The sequence below is a fragment of the Hemitrygon akajei genome, chromosome 1 (genome assembly GCF_048418815.1).
Source record: "Hemitrygon akajei chromosome 1, sHemAka1.3, whole genome shotgun sequence".
In the NCBI taxonomy this organism is placed as follows: Eukaryota; Metazoa; Chordata; class Chondrichthyes; order Myliobatiformes; family Dasyatidae; genus Hemitrygon; species Hemitrygon akajei.
In genome coordinates this window covers 88,971,460-88,988,086 of record NC_133124.1, presented here as the reverse complement: position 1 = coordinate 88,988,086, position 16,627 = coordinate 88,971,460, and the positions used below count along the sequence as shown (strand labels likewise).

General features: G+C 41.8%; 1 protein-coding gene across 1 annotated transcript in view; it reads right to left on the bottom strand.

Moving 5' to 3' along the window:
* Nucleotides 1-16,627, bottom strand: part of lama1 (laminin, alpha 1) — a 346,216-nt gene that overhangs the window by 233,602 nt on the left and 95,987 nt on the right. The window contains exon 4 of the mRNA XM_073047634.1: nucleotides 6,146-6,388. Coding sequence (XP_072903735.1) covers nucleotides 6,146-6,388 — 243 coding nt within the window. The remainder of the gene's footprint in view (nucleotides 1-6,145; nucleotides 6,389-16,627) is intronic.

Below are 16,627 nucleotides of genomic sequence, written 5' to 3'. Positions count from 1 at the left end.
AAACCAAATGAATAGCCCCTGTTAAACAAGGAACAATCTGCCGCGAACACAGACAATACATATTTTAATTACAGACCTAATCTGTAACAATGCCAAAAACACTCTCCTCAGAATTCCAGCTACAGGTAGTCCCCCTCATTAATTTTGCTGTGAAGTGAGTATTCGTATGAGGTTACATTACAGATCTTCTAAATCTTTTGGATGGAGAACTGAAAATATGAATCCCAGTATTATTAACAAGTCACTTTTCGACCATAACTGCTGGTACAGTACACAGTAAAAATGAAACGACGTTTTTCAGGACCATGGTGCTATATGAAACAGTACAAAAACTATACTGAACTACATAAAAACAACACAAAAAAAACTACACTAGATTACAGACCTACCAAGGACTGCATAAAGTGCACAAAACAGAGCAGGCTGTACAATAAATAATAAACAAGACAATAGGCACAGTAGAGGGCAGTAAATTGGTGTCAGTGCAGACTCTGGGTATTGAGGAGTCTGATAGCTTGGGGGAAGAAACTGTTACATGGTCTGGTTATGAGAGCCTCAATGCTTCGATGCCTTTTCCCAGATGGCAGGAGGGAGAAGAGTTTGTATGAGGGGTGCATGGGGTCCTTCATAATGCTGTTTGCTTTGCAGATGCAGCCTGTGGTGTAAATGTCCTTAATGGCGGGAAGAGAGACCCCGATAATCTTCTCAGCTGACCTCACTGCAGGGTCCTGTGATCCGAGATGGTGCAATTTCCGAACCAGGCAGTGATGCAGCTGCTCAGGATGCTCTCGATACAATCCCTGTAGAATGTGATGAGGATGGGGGGTGGGAAATGGGCTTTGCTCAGCCTTCACAAAAAGTAGAGACACTGCCGGGCTTTCTTTGCTATGGAGCTGGTGTTGAGGGACCAGGTGAGATTCTCCATCAGGTGAACACCAAGAAATTTGGTGCTCTTTACGATCTCTACCGAGGAGCCATCGATGTTCAGCGGGGAGTGGTCCCTCCATGCCCTCCTGAAGTCAACAACCATCTCTTTTGTTTTGTTCACATTAAAAGACAGGTTGTTGGTTCTGCACCAGTCCGTTAGCAGCTGCACCTCCTCTCTGTAAGCTGACTCGTCGTTCTTGCTGATGAGACCCACCACAGTCGTGTCATCGACGAACTTGATGATGTGGTTGGAGCTGTGTGTTGCGGCACAGTCGTGGGTCAGCAGAGTGAACAGCAGTGGACTGAGCACACAACCCTGGGGAGCCCCCGTGCTCAGTGTGATGGTGTTGGAGATGCTGCTCCCGATCCGGACTGACTGAGGTCTCCCAGTCTGGAAGTCTAGGATCTAGTTGCAGAGGGAGGTGTTCAGGCCCAGTAGGCTCAGCTTTCCAATCAGTTTCTGAGGGATGATTGTGTTGAATGCTGAAGTGAAGTCTATGAACAGCATTCAAACATATGTGTCTTCTTTGTCCAGGTGGGTTAGGACCAGATGGAGGGTGATGGCAATGGCATCGTCTGTAGAACGGTTGGGACGGTACGCAAACTGCAGGGGGTTCAGTGAGGGGGGCAGCAGGGTCTTGATGTGCCTCATGACGAGCCTCTCAAAAAACTTCATGATGACGGATGTAAGTGCAATGGGACGGTAGTCATTTAGGCAGGACACTGAAGACTTCTTCGGCACGGGGACGATGGTGGCGGCCTTGAAGCACGTTGGATTGGTGGCGCTGCTCAGGGAGATGTTGAAGATGTCAGTGAGAACATCTGCTAGCTGGTCTGCACATCCTCTGAGCACTCTACCAGAAATACTGTCGGGTCCAGCAGCCTTCCGTGGGTTGACCCTGCACGTCATCAGAGACTTCTGGGTCAGAGGTTCAGGGTAAAGTGAAATATTTAAGGAGAACCTGAAGGGAGCTGCAGTGCATGTGTGGAACGAGCTGCCAGCAACAATGGTGGGAGCGGGTTCAACTGTAACATTTAAGAGACGTTTGGATGAGAGGGGCATGCAGCACTATGGTCTGGGTCTGGGTAGATGGAACTAGGCAGAAAAATGGGTCAGCACAGATCAGATAGGCTGAAAGGCCTGTTTCTCGACTGTATGCTCTAGGACTTATGTTGTGGAATTTGTTTCGCAGCAGCAGTACAAAGCAAGACATAAAGAATTACTATAAAGTACAACAAATAAATAAATAACTGGATAAATAAATAAATAGGTGGGTGGGTAGGTTGATAAATAATTAAATAACTAGTGTGAAACGCTGCGTAGAAGTAATTTCTCTAAAAATATGAAGCCAGAAGGATTTCAGTGCTGCAGCCTCTTTTAAAGCATGCCGACCGGCTTGCTATTCATTGTCCATGGGTGGTGCATGTTAAGTGGTAGTAGTTGTGCCCATTAGGAGGAAGTAAGCTGACGTGGGAACAGCTCTTTGGATGCCCTGTGAGGAGGAAGTGTGCACATGGAAAGGAAAACATCTACACTAGGGACCCGGTCCAGAGTTTTCCCGCTTGAGGCCCAGATGAAGCTCCTCCTGGTCCAGGGTATGCATCATTCCTGCCGAAGGGCTCGAAACGTTGACTATTCTCTTTTCCTGGATGCTGTCTGGCCTGCTGAGTTCCTCCCGCATTTTGTGTGTGTTCCTCCTGGTCTAACAAGGCTAGGATTATGTTTTCAAACTGTCCTCTTTAGGCTTTCCCTCAAATGCCATTCCTCTTCCAGCTGAGCTAGTCCCACAGGAGACTCACTCCAGCTCATTCTCGTTCAAAATGCAGTCAGACACAAATAAACTCATCAGGACCTGACCTGCTTGTACAAGAGAAGAAGACCCCGCTGGTTTGGAGCAAATGAGTTTACCACTTGCTTCGATGCACTAGTTAAAATGAAGTTTTGTTAGTCCTCAGTGGCTGCTGTGAAGGTTAATAACCTCAGTAATTTTAATTATCTGCTCAGCTAGTTTCCACTGAGCGGTTAGGATTAATAAATGCCCTTTCTGGCTTCTTCTAACGCTGTATGAATACACGACAAGAGTATATTTCTATATGGTCCAAACAAGTGCAAAAATCATGAAATTGGTCAGTATGTCTCTTAACGGTTAAATGAATCTGACAAGATGAGTTTGAAGGTCTTTGGCCTTCGGTGTGTAATGTGCAGGATTAACTGCCCTGGATACAAAACAGATAATCATTTTAACTGTGTCATAAACCTAGCACCGTGTTTTCCTTGGAAAATAATAAAATTATTTCTGATGTTGCAGGATTTTTTTTTAAATGGCAACTGCTGCTCTTGTATTGCAGAGATTCATTTACAAATGAGACTTCAGCTGGCAAGAAACCTGCCTTCCAATTCCTGTTACAAAATTAGTTAAGCCTCCTGCTCCAAAGTGATACAAAGGAAGATGAGATTTAACCTCAAGAGGCTGGAGATACAAGAGACTGCAGGCTCTGGAATCCAGAGCAAAAAACAAACCTGGAGGAACCCTGTGGGTCAGTTAGCATCTGTAGAGGGCAATGGATAGTAAGGTTTTGGGTGGAAACCATTTGAATGGAATTCTCCTGAAGCTTGTATTTCAACATCAGGGATTTTGTATTTTAACCCCCTCTTCTCCAAACTGAAATAGCTTTCACACTGAAACATGACTGAAAGAAGCATTCCATTCTTCATTGTTGCATCCTATTTGAAACACTTCGGCCAGAAAAGCAGATTGCACTCTGAAACGCAAGGCAAAGGGCCACTGAACTGTCTTAGTTTGGTTGTATTGCTGCAAACTTCTTTAGAGTTGAGGTCAGGAGTCTGAGTATTGGTGGGGAAGGGGGGTGAAGGGGAAACATGACCTGGAGGGGTGGGTGGTGGCAACTGGTTGGACATTGTTGCCTTGTGTGGGGAGAGTCAGGTGAAAATGGGGCCTCAAAGGTGAAGTCAAGGTGACTGGGGATGAGTGGTGAACAAGGAACCTGGGTCAGCTGGAGTTTGGAGGTAAAGGACTGGATAAAAGAGAAGGATAAGGACAGGAACTTACCTCAGTGCCTAGCATAGAACAACTGCAATTTGGTGCTTCCAGAGTGACCAATGATACATAGCTCTTGTGCAACAGTATTTTACGAGAGCTGTCATCAGGACTTGCCTGACCCGCTGAGTTCCTCCATCATTTTGTGTGTATTAATCAAGATCATCATCACCTGCAGAATCTCTTGTGCCTGGGCACATTTCCAAATTTCACCAGAATACAGTGGCAGTGGTGTTCCATTCCATTCCAGCAGAAATAAGTGACTGATAGTTGCATATTACTGCAGCAAACAGCAGTTCTTAACTGTAATTTTCTACTTTTGTGAGAGAACTCTATGCTTGACTGGACAGGCTAACTGTATTTTCCGTCTGGCCATGTTACAGCCTTCTGGATTCCACACTGATTTTACAATTTATTGCCCATCGGAGATAACTGGTTCAGTGTGCTTGCTTCTTTGCCTTCACAGATGCTGCTTGACCTGACATATTGAGTTCCTTCAGTACTCTGATTCTTCCCCCTTTCTGTTCTTATTTTCTCTGGGAGTAGAGAACACATACAGTTGGGAATATTTTCCTGCTCTGCATTCTTCAAGTTTTCAAGCTGACTACTTCCCCAACTGCTCCCATTCAGACAACGTTGTTTACAATTTATCCCTATCATCATCCTGGTTTACTCTGCCACAGACATCCACCCTCTCTCACCATCTCTGCAGCTTAAATGAGCTTCTTTGGCTTTCTTCCCAGTTCTGAAGAAGGCTCATCAACTTGAAATTATCATTTTGTTTCTATTCCATTGATGCAGCCTGACCTGCCGAGTATTTTCTGTTTTTACTCTCGATTTCCAGCATTTGCACTTCATATTTCTGATTTTCACCTGAATGCAGAGGTGGGCTTGCATTGAAATCTACTTCTGGAAAACAGTCCATTTATCTCAACATGCACATCCCCACCGCTACAGCGTTCATAAGCACAATTGCCTTTGTGAAGTTCATCTAGAATTTCTTGTAGAGTGCTTGATAGTGACCTTTTTCTGCCCAATTCCATCTGTTGATGAGTCATAGAGCTCTACAGCACAGAATCCGGGCCTTCTGCCCATCTAGTCCATGCTAGCCTGATCTACTGCCTCATCCCAACTACCCGCACCCAGACCATAGCCCTCATTCCTCTCTCATCCATGTACCTATTCAAACTTCTCTTAAGTATTGCAATTGAACCCACATCTACCACTTCTGGCAGTTCATTCTACAACACCCTCTGAGTGAAGAAGTTTCCCTTCAGGTTACCTTTAAAAATTTCAGCTTCCACCTCCAGTAAAAGTTTGACTTCTAGCTCTAGCCTCACCCAACCTCTGTGGAAAAAAGCCTGCTTGTATTTACCCTTATCTATACCTCTCAATTTTGTATACCTCTATCAAATCCCCCATTCTCCTCGGCTCCAGGAAACAATGTCCTAACCTATTCAACCTTTCCCAATAACTCAGGCTCTTGTCCTGGAAAAAAAATTTCTGCATTCTGTTAAGCTTATTGGTATCTTCCCTGTAGGCTGGTGAACTGCACACATTACTCAAAAATTGGTCTCAGCAATATTTAATCCAACTTCAACAGAACATCCCAATTCCTGTACTGAGTGATGAGTGATCCATCAAAACCCCATTTTAAGATGCACCTTCCAGCAGGTATTTGCTATCTTTCTGTGAAGAAACTGGATTGGGGAGCATGACTATGAGAATAGGTTGAGTGAACTCAGCCTTTTCTCCTTGGAGCGACGGAGGATGAGAGGTGACCTGAAAGAGGTGTATAAGATGATGAGTGGCATTGATCATGTGGATAGTCAGAGGCTTTTTCCCAGGGCTGAAATGGTTGCCACATGAGGACATAGGTTTAAGGTGCTGGGGAGTAGGTACAGAGGAGATGTCAGGGGTAATTTTTTTTTTAAAACACAGAGAGTGGTGAGTTTGTGGAATGGGCTGCCGGCAACGGTGGTGGAGGCGGATACGATAGGGTCTTTTAAGAGACTTTTGGATAGGTACATGGAGCTTAGAAAAATAGAAGGCTATAGGTAACCCGAGGTAATTTCTGAGGTAGGGACATGTTTGGCACAACTTTGTGGGCCGAAGGGCCTGTATTGTGCTGTCGGTTTTCTATGTTTCTATGACATTACCTCTCCATGCTCCAGTGGGACGAGTCTGGAATAATAAGAAGTGCAGATCACTTCATCATCTCTTTTGTAGGTTGGCGGCCCGATTCGAGGTGCAATGTTGTAGCGAGTCAAGCACTCAGTATCACTTGTGGCGTAGTACTGCCATGGTTCAAACTTAATGCCATCGAATGAACGCTCCAAAACCCAGTTGCCAGGACGTGGGGAATTTGCTGCTTTAATGATAACATAGGCGACTTGAAAAACCTAAACAAGAGAAAGAAATGCAAATCAAACATGCTTACAAATAACTGTGTTTAAAAATATTCGGCTGTTGGTGTGAGCTTTTGCAATTAGCTCCATTTAAAATAATACATCACTTGCAACAAATATCCAGAAGATCCAATTCTGATTATCACTTAACGACACTACCTGGAATGTTCACAATTAATTACGGCATTTCAGAAGTATAAATAAATGAGCAAAAATGACTGACAACATGTGACAAATTTTCAGATTTATTTCAGATTACCTGCAACTGTTGAATCTAATGCTAGAAGTAAAAACAGACTTATATTGACAAAGTACCCAGCACAACCATCGGAAGAATCCGAAAGCTCTTTACAGATAAGTACTATAATGGCAATCAACTTGCTCCCACAAAGATCAAACTGAAAATTGCCATATATATTCAGTTTTAGTGATAGCATTAAGGGATAAAAATTGGCCAGAATCCTGGATGTAACACCTATCACATTCTGAAACAATGCTATGGGAGATTTTACATCCACTCAAGAGCCCCAGATTAAGCCTCAGTTTAACATCTGCCACAGAAGCAATTTGTCAACCCTACTTCTACCACTTAATAAAATCCTGGCTGACCTGATCTTGGCCTTGCGCCGCTGTCCTGCCTATTACCCATGACTGCTGACTCCCCTACAGACCAAAACTCCCATCTATAGCAGCCTTGAATAATTTCAATTATTCATCCACCACATCCCTCTGCAGTAAAGACCTCAAAGGATTTAAAGCCCTATATAAAATAAAAAGCACATCATCTCATTCCTAAATAGGTAATCCATTATCCTGAAACAAGTTCTAGAATCATTTATGAGGAGAATCAACATCTCAACGTCTCCCCTATCAAGCTCTTACAGATCAAGAACAACTATCATTCATCAAAAGACAAATATGTCTAGGCCTGATCTATTCAACCTTTCCTCATAAGACAGTCCCTTCATCCATGAATCAACCTGATAATTACACTCTCAACTACCTCTGATGTGGGCACACCAATGCTTAAATAGAGGCCAAAACTTCTCTCAGAATTCAGCTGTACAGTCTCACTAACACTCAGGAAATTTGTAGCACGACTTCCTGCTTTTTTACATTCAATAAAGGTGTCACTCCATTAGTTCTCCTGTCTACTGGAGTGCTGACTCTATGTTTAGTGTGTATGAGGATTCACAGATTCTGCAGCATTTTGCAGCCTCTCTACAATATTGTATATTTCCATTCTTCCTTTCCAAGTGAACAAACTCTTCATTTCCCCATATTATTCTTCATCTGCCAATTTTTCCCATAAACTTAATCTATTCAAATACCTTTGCAGACTTTTTGTGCTCTCCTCATCACCTACTGCCCCACCTTTCTTTGTATCATTTGGAAATTTGGCTATGCTATACTCAGTTCCTTCAAGTGAGTCATTAATAAAGTTTGTCAATAGCTACGGGCCCCACACTATTCCCTGTAGCACCTCATTAATTACAGCTTTCCACCCTGAAAATTACACAACTCTCTGCCTCCTGTTAATAAGTCTTCTTCGCCTGCTAACATAGTTCCCAAAGCACTATAAACTATAACCTGATCCATCTCAAGCCGTACCTTCTGGGATTCTAAATACACTCTATCTAGTAGCTTTCTTTTAACCACCCTGCTCTAACAAATCTTTAAACATGATTTTCCAACTATAAAACCACAATTACTCTGCTTGATTGTATCACAATTTTCGAAATGCCCTATTTCTAGATTCTTAATTACGGATCGCAATAATTTCCCAAGGAAGATATTAGGTTAACTGGGCTACCCTGTGTCTCCCTTTTCTTCTGATAACAGCATTATGGCTATCTGTGGGTAGGATTGAACAGTCAATGCTTCAGGCTGAGGCTTTTCATCAATAACTCCTTATGAAGGGCCTCAGCCCAAAGCAACTGCATTTCTCTCCAGATGCTGCCTGACCTGCCGAGTTCCTCTAGCATTTTGTGTGTATTATTCGGGATTTTCAAAACTTATTTAGAATCTTGTGTCTATGGTTATGGTTTTCCAATTTGCTAGGAAAGTTTCCCGAATGTAGGAAACTGGAAAGCTATGATCAATGTTTCTATCCATCATGTCTGCAGCCACTTCTATTATGACCTTAGGAGCCAAAAACCAGCTCCAACAACCTGCTCCACCAGAAGTTCACTTGGGTGGAAGAGCATCCTTTTAGGTTTCCATGTAGAACACTCTCGGCTTGAGGTGTCCAAGGAGCAGTACTGCTCAGTGAGCCACAGATGATTTCCAATTTCACACGATAAGCAAAATCTAAAATCACAAACAAGAGAAATCCACGCCACACACACAAAATACTAGAGGCAGCATCTACAGAAAAGAGTACAGTTAACGTTTCAGGCCAAGACCCTTCAGCAGAACTGGACAAAAAAGATGAGTAGATTTAAAAGTTGGGGGGGAGGGGAGGGAAGTAAAATCTACAATGTAAAAATCTTCTATTTGTACTGTATGAATGCCCATAATTGAACTAAAGGAAGATACACTGCATCCAGTTGTTAATGAATACCATGAAACTTTTTTTTCTTTTTTGTTAGACTTCAGTAAAAATTAAGGGAGAATTCGTGTAAAGTTGTATTGCCATAATTCAGATCACTCATAAGCTGAAAAGCCCTCATTGAGTAAAATGAACAATTCCTTGTGTTTTTGTTTATTTTATGTTAGATTTCTAGCAGTTGCTGTCCAACTTCCATCAGAACGGAGGCAACATATTGCAGTATCCATGTGAGGACTACCAGACTCAAAAACAGTTACTTTCACCACTAACTCCATCAATCACTTTGTGCTCAGCCTGGCATCACTTAATGGACATAAGGTGAATTAAGTTATGTAGGTAATATGGATAATATTTAACCATATTATCTATCTATGTAGATAATATGGTTAAATACTTAACCATATTAAGTATTTCTATTTATTGTGCTTTTAAATTATTGTTGTTTTCTTGGGTCTGCATCGTATCCGGAATAACAATTATTTTGTTCTGCTTACACTTGTTTACAGGAAATGATACTAAACAATCTTGAATCTTGAAACTTGAGCTGTTACTCTCCCCACCTTAATCAGAATTGGCCCATTTTAGGAAAGCCTTTGCCATCATCTTTCAATTTGATTTTGATTGCTTGCAGTTTGAAAGGATAAACAAAAGTATAAAATCTCAGCATGCAACATTTTCTAAATAAAATATGGTTGGAAAAATGTTTTAAAAGTCAAAGGGATAAAAAGATACCAACTAAAATAATGAAGGGAAATACCAGGAATGATTTTCTAGGCCCAGCACAAGAAGTTATCTCATGCTTGATCTTCACTGTGTCACCAGGGCCCAAGAGCATTGAAATTTTCTGGGTTCTGACTCCTCCACCAAGATGAAAACAGGATGCAATTTAACATAGGCTGCCAAGGGATCTAACAGCTCTTCCTGCTGGAGATCAAGTGGAGCAGAGTGGGGTGGCACACAGAGACTCTGAACGTTATACCAGAGTATAGGAAGAGTAAAATTCTTTCACCATGAGTGTAATTCCTTCTCCTTTTAAGCTACTTCAGAGAAATCCCAGATCCCTGGAGCTATCCATGACATTTGTTATTCACATTCCCCTGAAGAGGACCCATCCCTCCTTGTTTTAGCTGCTTGACTTTTCCCATGACTCAACTTCATTGAGAAAAAGACCATCACAGCTTCATGTCTTCACTTAAGTGTAAAACTACACTGCTGAAATGAACCAAATAAATAAACACGTAACATGCACACACAATTAAGTACTAAGAGGATATATCCATTCGGTGATGGGAAAGCAAAAAGGATCGAAATCTCATACGGTGTAAATAACTTTTTTACTTTGTGTATTTTTTTTCTTAAATTTCTTACAGCTGCACTGGTTTAAATTATCTCTTCACCATTTCAGAGAATGCACAGACAACAGTCAAATCTGCCCATTTAACTCTGGAAATTAAGCAGGCAAAAAGAGCATTACTTTGATATCTCTGCTTAGATTTGAACAAAATGGACCTGGCATTTTCACCCCGCTGAGTAGATATACAATAAACATTCCTGATGAAAGGCTTCCTTACACTAACAGAGTCAGTCAGGTAATCACTGTAACAGGGAAACAGTTCCCACAAGAAGCAGCCTACAGAAAGCTTTAAGTGCCATTGCTGAGGGAGTTTAACTCATCCAAAATGTCATTTGAAACCCAATCTATCAGGACATTCTTGACATTTTTGGAGATGCCCAAACAGGAACTCTGTTGACAAATGGCAATGACCTCTGACCTGTAGCAGTGATTACTTTGGAAAACTGAGAAGCTCGTATCAAAGTGCAGCTACCATTCAGCATCCCATCATACTCAGAGGTGTTTGCTTAAGAAACTCCTTCCTTCATTCCTCTTTCCCTCAACCTTACCTGCATTTTTATTTCATGCTTGTAAATTACTTTAGTGGTTTATACCTTAAGCATTTTTAACCTGGAGTGATCACTTCCATTACTATACACCTCTAATCCTACTGTAATCACTCTCTCAGACTCTTGAACAGACTTCTTGTATGATAACATGGACTCCTGACCTGCCAATCAACTCTGTTGTGATCTTTCACTTCATCATTTACTGTACAAGCACTGCATCTTTTTGGTAGCTTTTACATTTCATTTTGCATTGTTATAGGTTTACCTGATTTTACCTCAATGTACAATCATCTGATCAGTATAAACAGAATGCAAGACAAACTTTTTCAACGTACTTTGAAACATGGGACAATAATAAATCAATACCAATATAGTGCACACAGCTGTGCATCTCACAAGAGCATTGTTCACAAAAAATGATTCCCAACCATGTTATAGTAATTTGTAGTATATTTTATGTATTGTATTGCACTGCTGTCACAAAAACATATGTCAGTGATAATGAAACTCATTCTGATTCTGATAATTAGATTAAATTCAAGAATCAGAGAAAGCTAAGAACCATATGGGTTTTGATTAGATTACAAAGGTAGAAACTGTGCCATAAATGAGAGATCTGAAACAGTGGTGGCAATTAACCGGAGGCCAAAGTTCATCCCTGAGCATTACTAATGACAGAACAAAGGGTTGATATGGGCAACAAACTCAAACACTGGAGACGCAAAAGACTGCAGCTGCTGGAATTTGAAGCAACACACAAATTACAGGAGGAATTTAGCAGATCAGCTAGTATCTATGGAGGGGAATAAACACTCAACATTTTGGTTTGAGACCCTCAATTGGACTAAATAAAGGGTCTCAAGAGAAGTCTTAACCAGAAACATTGACTGTCTATTCCCCTCCTCAGATGCTACCCGACCTGTGGAGTTCATCCTGTATGTAACCCATAAACAACCCCAGAAGCCCGGCCACCAGAAAGTGTATGAGGTTCAGCCTGATGATAATGCTCCATTCTGAGTCCTGCTCATCATTACCCTCCACAAAGCTAAAACTGGGACCGGAGTTTGAGCAAAACACTGTATCCTACCAAATACCCAGGTACCAAGGTACAATCCCAGTCCTGATGCACAATGTCACTAAAATAAATTGACCACGTCATTCTAGAGACAACTGAAGGACCAAATTTAGAATGTTTGCATATTGTGCCAGAAAATGGTTACGGGTCTGTTTTCCTTGGAGTGTCAAAGAATGAGGGGTGACCTTATTCAAGTATATAAGAACCTGAGGGGGTCGGCAAGTTAACCGTTGAGATGTTTTCACTTGTGGAAGAGTCACAAACAAGCGGACATAACTACAAAATAAATGGTCTATCATTTAAAACTAAGGTATGTGGAAATGGTTGCAGGAGGGGTGTGATTGGCAACTAAATGTTCCTGGATTTCGTTGCTTCAGATGTGATAGAATCGGAGGGACAAGAGGGGGAGGTGTTGCGTTGCTTGTCAATGAAAATATTACAGCGGTGCTCTCGCAGGATAGTTTACAGGGCTCGTCAAGGGAGGCTATTTGGGTGGAATTGAGGAATGGGAAAGGTATAGTAACACTTATAGGGGTGTATTATAGACCACCTAATAGGGAGCGAGAATTGGAGGAGCAAATTTGTAAGGAGAGAGCAGATATTTGTAGTAAGCACAGGGTTGTGACTGTGGGAGATTTTAATTTTCCACACATAGACTAGGAAGTCCATACTGTAAAAGGGATGGATGGTTTGGAGTTTGTAAAATGTGTGCAGGATAGTTTTGTGCAGCAATATGTAGAGGTACCAACTAGAGAAGAGGCAGTGTTGGAACTTCTGTTAGGGAATGAAATAGGTCAGGTGACGGACGTATGTGTTGGGGAGCACTTTGGGTCTAGTGATCACAATGCCATTAGTTTCAATATAATTATGGAGAAGGATAGAACTAGACCCAGGGTTGAGTTTTTGATTGGAGAAAGGCCAACTTTGAGGAGATGCGAAAGAATTTGGAAGGAACAATTTGTTTTATGGGAACGATGTAATAGAGAAATGGAGGTCATTTAAAGGTGAAATTTTGAGGGTACAGAATCTTTATTTTCCTGTTAGGTTGCAAGGAAAGGTTAAAAGTTTGAGAGAGCCATGGTTTTCAAGGGATATTGGAAAATTGATTAGGAAAAAGAGAGAGATCTATAATAAATATAAACAGCAGGGAGTAAATGAGGTGCTCGAGGAATATAAAGAATGTAAGAAGAATCTTAAGAAAGAAATTAGAAAAGCTAAAAGATACGAGGTTGCTTTGGCAAGTAAGGTGAAAATAAATCCGCACGGTTTCTACAGTTATATTAATAGCAAAAGGATAGTGAGGGATAAAATTGGTCCCTTAGAGAATCAAAGTGGACAGCTATGTGTGGAGCCGAAAGAGATGGGGGAGATTTTGAACAATTTCTTTTCTTTGGTATTCACTAAGGAGAAGGATATTGAATTGCGTAAGGTAAGAGAAACGAGCAGGGAAGTTATGGAAACTATGACGATTAAAGAGGAGGAAGTACTGGCGCTTTAAGAAATATAAAAATGGATAAATCTCCGGGTCCTGACAGGATATTCCCTAGGACCTTGAGGGAAGTTAGCGCAGAAATAGCAAGGGCTCTGGCAGAAATATTCCAAATGTCATTAGAAACGGGGATGGTGATGGAGGATTGGCGTATCGTTCATGTGGTTTCATTGTTTAAAAAGGGTTCTAAGAGTAAACCTAGCAATTATAGGCCTGTCAGTTTGACGTCAGTGGTGGGTAAATTAATGGAAAGTATTCTTAGAGATGGTATATATAATTATCTGGATAGACAGGCTCTGATTAGAAACAGTCAGCATGGATTTGTTCGTGGAAGGTCATGTTTGACAAATCTTATTTAATTTTTTGAAGAGGTTATGAGGAAAGTTGATGAGGGTAAAGCAATGGATGTTGTCTATATGGACTTCAGTAAGGCTTCTGACAAGGTTCCGCACGGAAGGTTAGTTAGGAAGGTTCAATCGTTAGGTATTAATATTAAAGTAGTAAAATGGATTCAACAGTGGCTGGATGGGAGATACCAGAGAGTAGTGGTGGATAACTGTTTGTCAGGTTGGAGGCCGGTGACTAGTGGTGTGCCTCAGGGATCTGTACTGGGTCCAATGTTGTTTGTCATATACATTAATGATCTGGATGATGGGGTGGTAAATTGGATTAGTAAGTATGCAGATGATACTAAGGTAGGTGGCGTTGTGGATAATGAAGCAGGTTTTCAAAGCTTGCAGAGAGATTTAGGCCAGTTAGAAGAGTGTGCTGAACGATGGCAGATGGAGTTTAATGCTGATATGTGTGAGGTGCTACATTTTGGTAGGAATAGTCCAAATAAGACATACATGGTAAATGGTAGGGCATTGAAGAATGCAGAAGAACAGAGTGATCTAGGAATAATGGTGCATAGTTCCCTGAAGGAGGAATCTCATGTGGATAGGGTGGTGAAGAAAGCTTTTGGTATGCTGGCCTTTATAAATCAGAGCATTGAGTATAGGAGTTGGGATGTAATGTTAAAATTGTACAAGGCATTAGTAAGGCCGAATTTGGAGTATTGTGTACAGTTCTGGTCACCAAATTATAGGAAAGATGGCAACAAAATAGAGAGTACAGAGAAGATTTACTAGAATGTTACCACGGTTTCAGCACCTAAGTTACAGGGAAAGGTTAAACAAATTAGGCCTTTATTCTTTGGAGCGTAGAAGGTTGAGGGGGGACTTGATAGAGGTATTTAAAATTATGAGGGGGATAAATAGAGTTGACGTGGTTAGGCTTTTTCCATTGAGAGTAGGGGAGATTCAAACAAGACGACATGAGTTGAGAGTTAGGGGGCAAAAGCTTAGGGGTAACATGAGGGGAACTTCTTTACTCAGAGAGTGGTAGCTGTGTGGAACAAGCTTCCAGTAGAAGTGGTAGAGGCAGGTTCGGTATTGTCATTTAAAGTAAAATTGGATAGGTATATGGACAGGAAAGGAATGGAGGGTTATGGGCTGAGTGCAGGTCGGTGGGACTAGGTGAGACAGACTAGAAGGGCCGAGATGGCCTGTTTCCGGGCTGTAATTGTTAGATGGTTAAATGTAATCTCTCAGAGGGGGGTGAATCTCTGGAATTCTCTGCTCCAGAGGATAGTGGAGGTATGATTATCAGATATAACTAAGAGGGAAATAGATAAATATTTGAAAAATTGGGAAATTAGAGTTATGGGGAAATGATACAGGAGTTCCGACCAGCAAAGGTCAACTATTTGGAGAGCTGGGGTGAAATTGGGGAGAACCATATGGGATTTGTACAGTGACGGTCAAATCAGACTTGTTCAGAATCAGAATCTGGTTTATTATCACCGGCATGTGTCGTAAAATTTGTTAACTTAGCAGCAGCAGTTTAATGCAATATATAATATTGAAGAAAAAGTAAATAAATGATGGACTGAGGGGCCTGTTTCAACATTGTATGATCTATGAAACCAGGGCAGAATATGAGGTACTGTGGCGACCCACTTCCTAGCGCACTCGAACCGGCTCACAAATAGCCAGCGCGCCGGCATAAAGGCCAGTCCCAAAAGGGCGCCAAGTCTGCTTCACCAGCAAGGGGAAAAGCCCGCGCGCGGAACAGGACTGTGAATACGTGCCCCTTACAGCATCCCCGCCCGGGGAGGGCGGGATCAGGAAGGCTTTAAAGCGAGGCCGCGAAGTTCGAATAAAATCTCTTTTGTAACTGCAGTTCATCGACTCCGTGTCGTTATTTCAGCGCTGCATGTAGCACACTACAGTACTATTAAAATATAACTAAACTGGGACTTTTCCCTAAAACTTTGGTGAAGTGTGTGCATGATGAACAAAAGTCAGATTAAGTAGGTTTATTCAAATTCCTGGTAGGTCTGCAGCTCAACTATATTCTCCTACTTTTGCTCCACTGGATCCTAGGAAACAAGACCTGGAACTGTTCTTGGAGTAGACTGGAGTTGCTTATATCTGCGGTTAGTGTGTCAACCTGAATCGCAGCAGGCTCAATAGAGGAGGGAGGGATACTGGGGAGTAACACATTCTGACAATGTGGGCTGCTGCCACATTGTTTCACTGCACCAGAATAAAACAACTTTCACACGCATCTGAAGCAAACAAAAAGACAGCTGTTACAATCTACTGGTTCTGTGCTGAAGGCCAGTGGGGCCAGCAGGGAAGTGGGATGTGAAACATTCAAGGACAGCACAACTCTATATTCTGCACAGTTCACACACAAGAGTTAGATTGTGATGGTTACCTACAAATTTAAATACAAGTAAACCGAGGTACACAGAAAGTTCCCTGAGTACACTACTTCCATTCATCCCATCAAAGCATTATTGCAACACAGGAGGTGGCCTGTTAATCCACCCCCTCCATGCCAGCTGCTTATACAGAGCAATCTATTCCATCCCACTCCCCTGCTCTTTCAATGTACTCCTGCAATGTTTGACACCCCCCCCCCCCGCCCGTGCCTATCCAAACCTATGTTAAATTACAACACGTCTCATCACTAATTCTAGTCCCAACACACTCTGATCTGACACTACAGTTTAAAATTATCAACTGAAGTCTTCATGCACAGATTTCATGACAGGTTCACAAACTGAAAAGAGAGGCTACATTTAAACCCATGTTTATGTGTGTGCGGGATCTGCAAACTCGTTCTGCTTAACTCTGACACTGCTTCATTTCTCTTTTTTATTGTCTT